This window comes from Oryx dammah, unplaced genomic scaffold (assembly GCF_014754425.2).
Source record: "Oryx dammah isolate SB20612 unplaced genomic scaffold, SCBI_Odam_1.1 HiC_scaffold_12, whole genome shotgun sequence".
In the NCBI taxonomy this organism is placed as follows: domain Eukaryota; kingdom Metazoa; phylum Chordata; class Mammalia; order Artiodactyla; family Bovidae; genus Oryx; species Oryx dammah.
The window spans coordinates 61,483,425-61,495,580 of NW_024070196.1; the positions used below are offsets into that span (position 1 = coordinate 61,483,425).

The window sequence follows — 12,156 nt, forward strand, 5'->3', positions numbered from 1 at the left end:
AGTTTTCCTTGATTTCCTTGATTGTGTGGAGGATTAATTTTCAAAAATGAACAGGTAATAGGCACCTTATACCTATAATTTAACCCATCATCACCACCTTTTGTTAATTGAAAAGCAATTTCAATTTTCTGAACTAAATCTTTCCAAGGATATCAGGAGAATTTAATTTATACTGCTAGGGTAAAACTCTGAAATTTGCTTTACAAATCTCTAGAGAGTCCTCAGATTCATTCTAAATCTAGCTCTGTTCTGTTCATCCTCTTTTTTGACTCAACTATTACGTAGTTTAAGTTAATTCTTGTTAAATTTTTAATTTGCTTTTTACATTTGTTGCTGCTCTTTACTAGTTGCTAAGGTTCTGTATTATGAAGGAGAATCCAGGAGCTGATGTAGCAAAACTCTTTTAGCCAGAGAGAAAAAGAGGAGGCCCACAAACGCTCAAAGTCCGTTATCTTTTTTCCTTTTGTCACATGTTTAATTACTTTCTTTTTCTATTAGTCTGTAAGCTTCCTGAGGACTGTGTTCTCTATTTTGGTGACTGGCACATTTCAAGTGTGTAAGAGATAATGAGTGAATGAGAAATAATTGTGTGTATGTGTGTATATATATATATATGTACATGAATATATTGTAAACTCCTAACTTAATACAAAGGAGAATAGGTGCTGACCAACTGGGGGAGAATTCTTCGTACATAAGTTAAGGTTTGCACATGAAGCAGTGTCTTACCTGGATAGAGAAGTGGGCGCGGAGAGGCATACTGTATGGAACCTTTGGATTCCATGCCTAAATTTGGACTTTTCAGTGAAAAGGATGTTAATAGATCCCTATTTCCTGCAAGGAGGTGAAAGAATATTGGACTGAGGATTGGTTTAGAGCTGGGAGAGTGAGGAGAAGAGTAAAGGCAGTATTCTGAGGAGATGAAGAAGACGTGGATCAATGTGGTGACCGTAGAATTAGAGTGGAGAGTTATAAGAGAAATTGAAGGGATTTACAAAGAGGAGTTGTTTGCATAGAATTGGTTTAGTCCATAGTCTTTGTTCCTGATAGGTATCTTGAGTGTAATCCTTATTGATGAATTTGCAATTTTTCTTCTTTCAGACTATTTCTATTATCCTTTGGGTGTCCAGTTACTGTGAGAGTGTCCTGCGACCATACAAATTAAATTTACAGAAAAAAAAGAAGAAGAAAAAAGAAACTAGTATCATCATGGTAATAACAGAGAAAACACAAGTAACAATTTGGCTGCATGGTGCTTTTTTTTTCACTCTTTTCCTGCATTTTGTAAAGGATCTTAGGATCTTATATGCGTTCATTTTCTCTCCCCAGCTTAAAAAAAAATTATACAGAAAAACTGAAAGACTACTATAATGACACCCAAACATCCATACCTAGATTCACCACTTATTAATGGTTGTCACATTTCTCTCTTGCCCTTTCTCATTCTCTAACATCCCCGCCCCCAATTTGTTGAACCATTTGAAAGTATAGACTTTGTGATATTTAACTCACCAGGGTAAAAGAAAGACAGTCTCCTACAAAACCATGGTACTCACGACATTTTCACACCCAAGATATTTAATATTGATACAATAATATGTTCACATTAACCTGTCCCCTGTTATCTCAGTTATGACCTTTATAGTCTTTTTCAGAATCCTAGAATTTTACTAAGGATTTGACACAGCTTTTAGTTGTCATTTCTCTGTACTCTTCTTTCATTGAAAGTACTTCCTTAGCTTTTTCTGTTTGTCTTTGTCGTTGAAGAGTCTAGCTAGATTTTTGGTAGAATATACCACAATCTGCTGCTGCTGCTAAGTCGCTTCAGTCGTGTCCGACTCTTTGCGACCCCATAGACGGCAGTCCACCAGGCTCCCCCATCCCTGGGATTCTCCAGGCAAGAACACTGGAGTGGGTTGCCATTTCCTTCTCCAATGCATGAAAGTGAAAAGTGAAAGTGAAGTTGCTCAGTCGTGTCCGACTCTTAGCAACCCCGTGGACTGCAGCCCACCAGGCTCCTCTGTCCATGGGATTTTCCAGGCAAGAGTACTGGAATAGGGTGCCACTGCCTTCTCCTCTCACAATCTGGATTTGGTTAATTGTTTCATTAGATTTAGATGCTGTGTCCTTTTTAGCAGTTAAATCAGGAGGCACTAATGTTATGTCCCATTATTGATAATTTCAGATTTAATTACTTGATAAAGGAAGTATCTGCCAGATTTCTTTATTATGAGTATGTCTTTCCTCTCTGTAATTAATCTGTGAATTGAGACTGTGAGTATCTTGTTCCCCAGAGCTTTACACCCACTACTTTTAACATTCATTATTAGTGTGACTTGCATGAATCATTTATTACTTTGATGGTTCCACAATGGTAATTTTAAAAAAATGTTACTAATCATTAATAATTTATTATCTGGCATTCTGTAAAATAGAGTTGTATATTTTTAATATCAACTATCTATTTTAGTATCACTGTGTACTCATTCTTTTTTAAATTTACCTTATAATCCATTGTCATCATTTTCTTTTGGATGCCCAAATTTGGCTAATGGGAGCCACTTTAGGCTGGTTCCTGTCCTTGAACACGTCCTCATTGGTTTTTGAGCCCTTACTTTCCGAAACCACAAAATGTTCTAAGCACTTTGTACTCACCCATTGAACTGAAATCATACCTTTTTCCCATTGAGCCCTGGTTCCTTTGTGGGGAATAGCTATTCAGAATACTAAGATCTAGTTGTTAGATGCATTAATTGCTATTGGGGTTTTATTGCTTCTAGTTAATGTCAGTGAAGAGAGACAGGAAATTTATTTAGATACATACACACATAGTTTTAAATAATTAATTCTTACTGATAACCTCCAGCTGTAGTCCAATATCACAGTCCTCTTCCTTCCATTCCTTCTCTCATTCCATATTTGTAGCTTTCTTTTCAGAGTGAGAACAACGGTTCCCAACAGGATCAATATATTTATTCATATGCTGTTTTACAGTAAAGTAAACACTGTAAATAGTTTTGGAAATAGTACATTGGTTGCATTACCAGTTCCAGTAACAAACCCACTGAAGTTCAAATTTTTGCAGTTCTTTTTTGTCCTTAGAATATGTTCAATGAATGTAGTAGTTGAGGTACTCTATAAAAGCACTGGAGTTTAAAACTTGGATTATGTTATTAATGGGATGTAGATAAGATTCATGTATTTCTGTTTGTATTCAACTTTGGAGTTTCCTCCCATTTTAATTGGTTAACTTTTGAATGTGTGAAACATTAACATAATTTGTATTCTTTTCATAGGGAAAGATGTTCAGGATATATTCCGCAATAACATGCTATTTCATTAATGGGAAATTTTTGTTCATTGTAGCAATATAGTAACCATTGTCATTTGAAAATTTTGATGGTTTTATTAGTAATGTTAATTTCCTGCACAGTTCAGTAACAATTCAGGAATTCTTTAGATTTGACACTTATCCTGGGTATTACCATTTATTTACTTCTCTCCTTCATTGTTCAAGATAATTTTAACAGATCATGAGTGCAGAGTTTGAAAGTATAGACCAGAGTTGCTCTGTTACTTTCTCTTCTGCGGAAAACCTACACTCGTAGTACTTGTCAAAATAGCTTTTGGTATTTGGATTTTGTGTGAGTTTTTGTAGATATTGCTTTTCTAATTTCCAAAAATGAGGATAGCCTTTTTTCTGACTGTCAAAGTAACCTAAAGATACGAATAAAGAGAAGATCACCCATTTTCCCACTCAACAGTGATAGCCACTACATACAAGCCAGAAATATAGAAACTTTCTATAGAACTTTCTATCAAAAGTTCTGAACTTGGCTATTTGTTTTGTTTTCACTTAATAAGGTATCTTGGACATCTTTTCATTTCAGCAAATATAGATGTATCTCATTACTTTAAATGCTTATGTGCCATCCTGTTTTATTCATATACCATAACTTATTCTCAATGTTGAGTGTTTAGTTGGTTCTAATTTTCTTTTATTGTTTTATTTTTTTAAAAATTATTTTTGGTTGCGCTGGCTCTTCCTTACTGTGCTCCAGCTTTTAGTTGCAGCAGGCAGGGGCTACTTTTCATTGCGGTGCACAGCCTTCTCATTGCAGTAGCTTCTCTTGTTGTGGAGCACAGGCTCTAGGCATAAGGACTTCAGTAATTGGGACTTGCCGGCTTAGTTGCTCCATGGCATGTGGAATCTTCCCAGATCAGGGATTGAACCCTTGTCCCCTGCATTGGTAGGTGGCTTCCTATCCACTCTACCACCAGGGAAGTCCTAATTTTCTCTTAATATTACAAATAGTACTGCTATTAAAATATGGACAAATATACAAGATGAATTTATAATATGATTTCCTTAGGCTATCTCTTAGATCTGAAATTACTACGTATACAGGTTTCCCCTGCTACCAAGACACAGTATTCCTTTGAAACCTTTCATAAGCCCAAGTGGCATAAAGGAAAGAAACAATTACCTTAAGACACATCTTGCTAATGGGATACACAGAATAAATTGAGAGAAAGCACAGATGCTTACAGATATAGTTCAAAGCTGTGGTGGCTTGATGTTGAGTATAGTTCCAGTGCTATTCTTGTTGCTCAGGGTGTGCGCTACTTCTATAACAGTTTGCTGTAAATGCTTTTCAGCTTCTTCCTGTTAAAGTGAAAATCTTCTTTGGATTTCTTTTGGTTAGCAAAAACAGGTACTAATGTAGGTCTTTCATAAAAGCTAAGTGGCATGAAGTGAACTTTCAAAAAGCCAGAGATACCTGTTCTTCTGTTTTTATATTCTCCAATGGTGTGGTATATTTTTACCCATTCAATAGGCAAACATTGGTACTCCTGCCCACCGCCAATTGGTGTTAAAAGAATTCTGTTGATGTTGTACCTTCAAAGAAAACTTCTTGAGTGAAAAGCTAGCTTTACTAGTTGATTGGCTGGGTTTCTTGTGTTTGTCTGTTTGTTTGTTTTTTTTAATTATACCATTACTGGGATTTTTTGTTTCCTTTTTTCCTTTTTTAAAGATGTATTATTTATGGCCGCACTGGGTCTTCACTGCTGTGCATGGGCTTTCTCTAGTAGCAGTGAGCATGGACCACTCTAGTGCAGTCCATGGGCTTCTCATTGCCAGTGGCTTCTCTGTTGCAAAGCGTGAGCCCTAGGGCATGTGGACTAGCAGTTGTGCTGCGCGGGCCCTGGAGCACAGGCTCTTTGGCATGTGGAGTCTTCCTGGAGCAGGGATTGAACCCTTGTCCCCTGCATTGGCACATGCATTCTTATCCACGGTGCCACCAGGGAAGCCCTCTGGGATTTCTTTGATACATTTTCTGTTTCTTTCTTCGGCCAAGTTTTTCCTATTGTGGTGGTACTGTTTTTTGCATTGATATGTTGAGCTATTGACTGTTAACATAATTATGTGATATAAGCATCGAAGAAATATGTTTGATAATCTTTCAACTTCTTAAAAATCTTTTTTTTTTTTTTTAGCCACCTGTTTTTACCAGTTTTCAAGACTATGTTACTGGGCTTCAGACTTTAATTTCCAATGTTGTGGATCATATTAAAGGACTTGAAACACATCTAATTGCACTTAAACTTGAAGAACTTATTTTAGAAGACACTTCTCTCTCGCTGGTAAGAGACTGTGGTTGATCAGCAGTAAGTTAGAGATAGTCGAGTGTTCTCACTTCTATCACAGGGACGAGTTAGTTTTCAGTTCACCATTCTCTCCGTGTAGGACTTGAGATTAGAAGGTCCCTGGCACTAGTTTTTTATTGTGGTGGTGGTGGGGTCTTCTCCCCATCATCCCTCATCCCCGACTCTTCCCTTTTATACATTTTTTGGGGGTGTTGTTTAACTATGAAAACTACTGACAGATTGTTGAGGAGTGGAATTATTATTGTTCCTATTTTGAGCACCAGAGGGAACCAGACATACTTTTGAGAAATCCAGGGACAATCTCCATGACTGAGAACTTCCCTGCTGCTGGATTGCCTGGTTTCTTTGCCAGCCCAGCAGTCATCACATAAAAAAGGAAAGATGCTGAACATCAGAAATAATTATGTCAATATTAGTTACACCAGAGCAAGTCAGCCAATAAGGAAGTATGGAATCAAAGGAATTAGTTTTCTCCTAATCATTGTTTTTAGGCTGGTTTCTTAAAATTCTGCAAGGAAAATCCCTGTAAAGTCACTTTTTAAAATGTAGGTTCTTTTTAAAAAACAAATTTAATAGAACAAACAAATGGTGTCAGGTGAGTTAACATGCACCAGCCTGGAGTAGGTTTAGGATTTTGGAAGGTGCCAGAAGGGCGTTGTGGAGCCACCTGTTTCTAGATCGTTGTTCCAGTGATGGAACTCTGATCTTAAGGGAATGATTTTCTTGAGTAGTTTGTCTAACTTGAGCCTCTGCTGATGACTGAGCTCCCCCAGTAATATGAGGCAGCCACCATCCCAGCCCAAGAGCTCCACCCAGGCCCTTCGAGGGAAGGGAATGAATGGAATCTTGCTTGGCACACCAGCTTTAAAAGATTGTAAGCCCCTCTTTTGTAAAAAACGTCAACATATTATAGCTTTGAATAAACTGCTTACTATGGGAAAGGGCTCAGAGCATTTAACATTTCCAAAGATTGATTAAAGGAATCAGACAAGTGATGCCTAGAAGTTTGGTTTTGGCCAGTTAAGCTGTATATTCAACTGTTTCCCTATGTACTTTAGAATGAATATAGACTATATAGAATGAATATAGGTCATTAGAGTTACTAATTGATGGATTATTAATTTTTAGTATTTTTGTTTTCCTCTTTTTAAGCCTTACATTGTTTCAAAAAGTAAAATCTGTACATGGTAAAAAAAAAAATTCGAAGAGGAAAGAAAGAATATGTAGTACTGAATAAAATAGATTTGTGTACATACCTTTTAATGCACGTTTGGGTAAATAAACTGTGCTTATCTGGTTTCTTTTGGGCTTTAAAATACTGCCAAATTCACATATAGTTAAACAGTTTTCAGCCAACCTTTCCGTATTTAAACACTCCACCCATCCCCTTTATTTTTTGTGCTGTCTACCACAGGTCAAATATTTAACTCACATATTTGAGCAGCCTTAGGAAAACTTTGGTCTTTTTTAGTTGTTTGGCCTCTGGAATCTGTAGACTTTATTAAAATGGAGGGAAGTGTGTCAGTATTATAACTAAAAAGATGATACTGGTAAATGTGATGCCTTTAGGAAGTGGCTGTGATAATGTCTAAATTAATAATAAATTTCTGCTTTTTTCCTGTTTCCTGATGACTAATAGTAAGAAATCTCAGTTTTTCTACTTTGTATAGCTCATCAGAAAATTGTAGTGACTTTATGGCCAAAGTACTTAGTAATAATTTTTCTAACTTTTTTCCTTGATCAGAAATCTCAATTTTCTGACTTGACTAAGATTACTTGAAAGAATAGTAATGCTAGAGTAACAGGGTCTTAGTGAGAAGTCACATGGAGAAACAGACATCTGTGATGAGATTAGCCATCTTTGCATTTAATGAAATTGAAAATGACCCACTCCATTGTGATGGAGCTTCTGATGGAGTTAAGTGGTAATTTTAACTTACATGTGAAAAACTATAATCTGGGGGAATGCTTTCTGAGCAAGACCACTCATTCTTATTTCCTTTGTAGGAAGAGAGAAAATTTTCAAAGACTGTACAAGGGAAAGTGCAGAGCAGTTATCTGCACTCACTTCTGGAAATTGGGGAGCTGCTGAAAAAAAGACTTGAGACCACAAAGAAACTAAAAATTTAAAGTTAGTGTGAACCACGGGCACTGATGATTCTACAACAGAAAATGACATCATCTTCCCAGGCAAAAACTACATCTGGTTGACCATCATTTTAAATCCAGAACTTCCTCATAAAATGCATGAAGGACTTTGATTGTTAATTAATTTTTTAGGTATTAAATGTATACAACTGATTAAATTATTGTATATAAACCAGAAGCAGGACCCTTGTCTGGGTTTGACCACTTTTTATACATGTTCATATGCATATGGCAGCCACAAGAGAACCCCACTTTTCTTCTTCCCTTCTATCACCAGAAACATCTGGTGGTTGGTGGTGGTGGTTGGGGGTGTCCTATAAAAGCAGCAATAGAAATTAAGCATAAGGCATTGAACTCAGAGCAGCTGAATGGCCCTACCATTATAGCAGTGGGTGTTTTGGTCTGGTCCTTGAGCCTTAGGAAGCAGGAAGCCAGTAGAAGGGGACCATGATTGGGAGCAGGCCCTCTTTCCAGCTTCTTGGCTCCCACAAAACCCAAGGTAGGTACTCAGAGGGCTTCCAATTAAATTTGGCCTAAGCACCTGCCACTGAAGGGCATCACTCACATGATCACAGGCCCTCATTTTTTGGCTTAATAATGCCAGTGGCCAAGACATCCCCATCCTGGCTCCTGCAAGAGTTAAATCAGAGACAGGCTTCTGTTAACTTACAGTTGTTTGGAGGGGAAGGTAGTGCAGACCACTTATAAGCCTGCTGAGGACTAGCTTGCTATCTTTTGTCTGTTTGGGAAAGATAGGAATCACTGTTTTAAAGAAGACAGGTGTACATAATTTATGCAGGCAAGTCTAATACCAGTGTCATTGGTTTTGTGAGATATATATATATATGTATATGCTTTTACATATATACGTATATTTTCAAGCATATATACACATGTATATATGCTTGAAAATAAAGATTTAATACTTAGTGTTTTTTAAGTGGGGGGTTTGGGAAGGAAGAAAGGAAAGAATGTATATTAATATGGATTTAATCTAGGTTTTAAGTTTTAGGCTGGCAAAAGAAACATTATCAGTTGGGTTTGAGGTTGCATTTACTTTTTTCAAACTTGAGAGTTATACCAGGATGGTGTTTAACCTTGTTCACCTGGAGCTCCCCAAGACTGTAGCTTTAGAGGTTGGTCTGACAGAAAACGTAAACATTGCTCTTGAAAATGTTACACATTTTATACAATTGCTTTGGTAATTTTTTTGTGTTGGAATCTGTGCTTTAGTCTTTGGTCTTTGTTATCCAAATACCATTAAAGTTAGTAATTCTGAAAAAGCAAAGAAATGAATTTGATGAGGAAATTCAAATATCTAATGGAGGATTGGTCTTGAAGGCCTTCCAAGTTCTCTCCAACTCACTTCTCCAGTGAAATGTGATACTTTTTTCTTTTAAAAGCAACCAGGAAAAGAGCTTAGAAAATCTCTTTATGCAAATAATTGCATTTTGTTTCCATCATTTCAACTTTAGATTCACAATTTGATAGGGTGATAACTGTCTCAACTTGCAAGGAAACTGTTTTGAAAATTACTGAATTACCTTTTCAAAATAAGACTTGTTGGAAATCTTAGTCCATCCAGTAATTTCAAAAAACTAGATTTGATGTTAATTGGTAGCCGCAGGTGTCATACCCCATCCCAAAGCAGTTCTTACTGCTTTGAACAAGATGAATTAAAAATTGATTCCAAATCTAATAACATTTCACAAAACTGTGGCCTATTTAGATGGAACTTTGTGTATGGGGGGGTGGGGCTATGTGTGTATGGCATGTGTTCTTGAAATGATGTTTCTCTGAATATCCAAAAATACTGTACATAGAAGTAGAAATGCTCTTTGAAACAAGTCTATCAACTGACCATGATCATTCTAGAATATGTGTGCTCAGTGAGCTGGCCTTGGTCCTCAGGGACAGTGTGTGACTCCAGTGGTCTGCCTACTTATTTTCTTTCCTAGGGGCATCTGGGTCCTCTACTGGTTTTAGTGACAAACAATGTTACGTTGGGGTTATGCTTCTTTGTTACTTAACTGATTTCCCTACTAAATGTAGCATTTCAATTAGATCCAACCTCTTACATTTTGAAAGAATTGTAAAAAGAATGAAATTATGCAGAAATGGCCAATATCTTTTATTGATCTGTTCTTTTGGAAACTGTCATGCACTATAAATTGTGTACAGTTAAAAAAAATATATATATATATATATATATTCTTACATGAGTAAAAAGCACCCTCTCCAGCAATTGTATGTCATTGGTATTTGAAGAGAATTCCCAAATAACTCATTGCTGCTGCTGCTGTTTTTACTTTGTTTGGGTTTTTTGTTTTTATTTTGTGTGGAAAATTGATATTTAAAAAAAAAGGAAAGGAGAAAAAAAAAGACTACTGTTTACAGACTGAAAAATTACTGCTTTTTATACTACTGAGATCCTAAGTTAAGACTCTCCAAAGCAAACATTTGGTTTAAATCATATATCTGATGTGGATAAAAGGTAGAGAAATTTTTAGTGTTCTCCACATAGTGGAAAATGTACAAATGCCTAGTTGTGTTGCCCATCAATTTTGTATATTTTCATAATTTTAATTGTTCAAAATTGCATTATATTTTGCAGTCACTATGTTCAATCTGGATTTGTCTTTCATTTTAACTTTTAATATAAAAAGGGGTTTCAACGTATCTACAGCCTTGTTATTGAAACGCTTCCTACTTTTTTGCTCTGATTTATTAACGTGGGAAGCATATATTCTTCCTTCTTCAGAATTAAGTGAAGCATAGCAAATCTACTTTAAACTGGATGGGTTAATTTATATAAAACACTTTCAGTTTGGCACTTTTGCCTGGTTCATTTTTGTTCGTGTTCTTAGAAGCCACAACTTTTTAAATGGTATAATTCATTTCAATTTTGTATTGTTATATTCCTCAGAAAAATGATAATACTTGTGAATTTAAAATTACTCCAAGGCCACACTAGTCCTTTTGTTTAATAGCACCTTGCGCTTTAGTATTCATTAGTTAGATTTATGCATGTATTGGGCATTTATTTACTGTGTGCCAGATTCCATGTTAGGCTCTGCTGATATAATGGTAAATGAGACTGTATCCTAGTTAGTGGCTGAAGTGGGGGAAGAGACAATAAAGGTAAATATTAGTTTGTAATTAATTCCTGACTAATAAAATATAAGTCAGGATATATGATAGGCAGGGTCACCAGAGGACCTCTCAGATGGTGCCATCTAACCTGAATGACGAAGAGTCAGCCTTGGAAAAGGGAATACAAGTCAAAGGCAGGAGACTGCTGAGCATGTTCCAGTGACTGGGAAAAATGGTTCAAGTGCCTAGGACTTAAAGGAGTGGAAGAGGGGTACAGATTGAGATAGAAGGTAGAGTGGGGATTAGAGCAATCAGGAAATTGTAGCCTGGGGAAGGAATGAGATTTCTAAATTTAGTGGGAAGTTACTGGAGGATTTCAGGCAGGCTGATGACATGGGTTTTTTATCCAAGAGTATATGAACCTACAGGCTGAGATCAAACGTTTATTCATACATGGAACACAGTAGGAAGAGCTGTTTTTCTTCCTAGTTTCCTTTCTGTCCTGTGATATTAAATGCCCTTAATTGAGCCCCAGAAAAGTCAGTTTTTGCTTCTTCAGTTATGAATTAATGCCACCTCAACATTTTTTTCCCCTTTAACAAAAAGCGGGCACTTGGCTGTTTCTCACTGCCATTTTTGAGTTCCTCAAAAGGTGGACTCAGCTTTCTATTTTTTTCATGTTCCCTGTTCTTGAGATGCTGTCACTGCCTCGATGCAGACATGTATTTCATAGTAACAAGCAGAGGGTAAGCAACCATGAGCCAAATGCTTATAAAAATTATTTGTGGGGTACCTGTGTTTATGCTTGAGCATAGTGTTTTTTTGCAACCTCAGCTTCCACATACCTAGTAAAAGTGGGTTCTAGATAATGTACTGTTTTACGGATGAGAAAAGCAGTTATTGCAGATAAGGCTACTAAAGCCAGGCAGTAAGGTAAGGGATGGGAAAGATTCAAACTCTTAAGCATTGATGAAATGAGCTAAAAAATCACTGCCCCCCCCACCCTGCCCATTCTTCATCTTGATCCTATCTTAGAGGTTCTCTATTGAAGAACCATTCTTTCCTAAAGCAATTCTAATGCTGTGTGTGTGTGTGTTAGAACAGGACTCATGTTGGCTCCAGGGGCTCATTGTGCTTCAGTTTATCTGGAAATTCCATTAAAAATTGTGTAGGATTTGACTCTAGGAAGCTATAACCTTTATTACAGTCTAGTTACTAGCATCTGAGCCACACAATATTAGTAAA

General features: G+C 36.6%; 1 protein-coding gene across 1 annotated transcript in view; it reads left to right on the forward strand.

Annotated features, from left to right (window-relative positions):
• NAA25 (N-alpha-acetyltransferase 25, NatB auxiliary subunit) overlaps window positions 1–10,656 on the forward strand; it is a 65,535-nt gene extending 54,879 nt beyond the window's left edge. The window contains exons 22-24 of the mRNA XM_040250854.1: window positions 1,102–1,212; window positions 5,500–5,646; window positions 7,678–10,656. Of these exons, the coding sequence (XP_040106788.1) occupies window positions 1,102–1,212; window positions 5,500–5,646; window positions 7,678–7,800 (381 nt within the window). The 3' untranslated portion in view covers window positions 7,801–10,656. The remainder of the gene's footprint in view (window positions 1–1,101; window positions 1,213–5,499; window positions 5,647–7,677) is intronic.
• The last annotated feature ends 1,500 nt before the right edge of the window (window positions 10,657–12,156 follow it).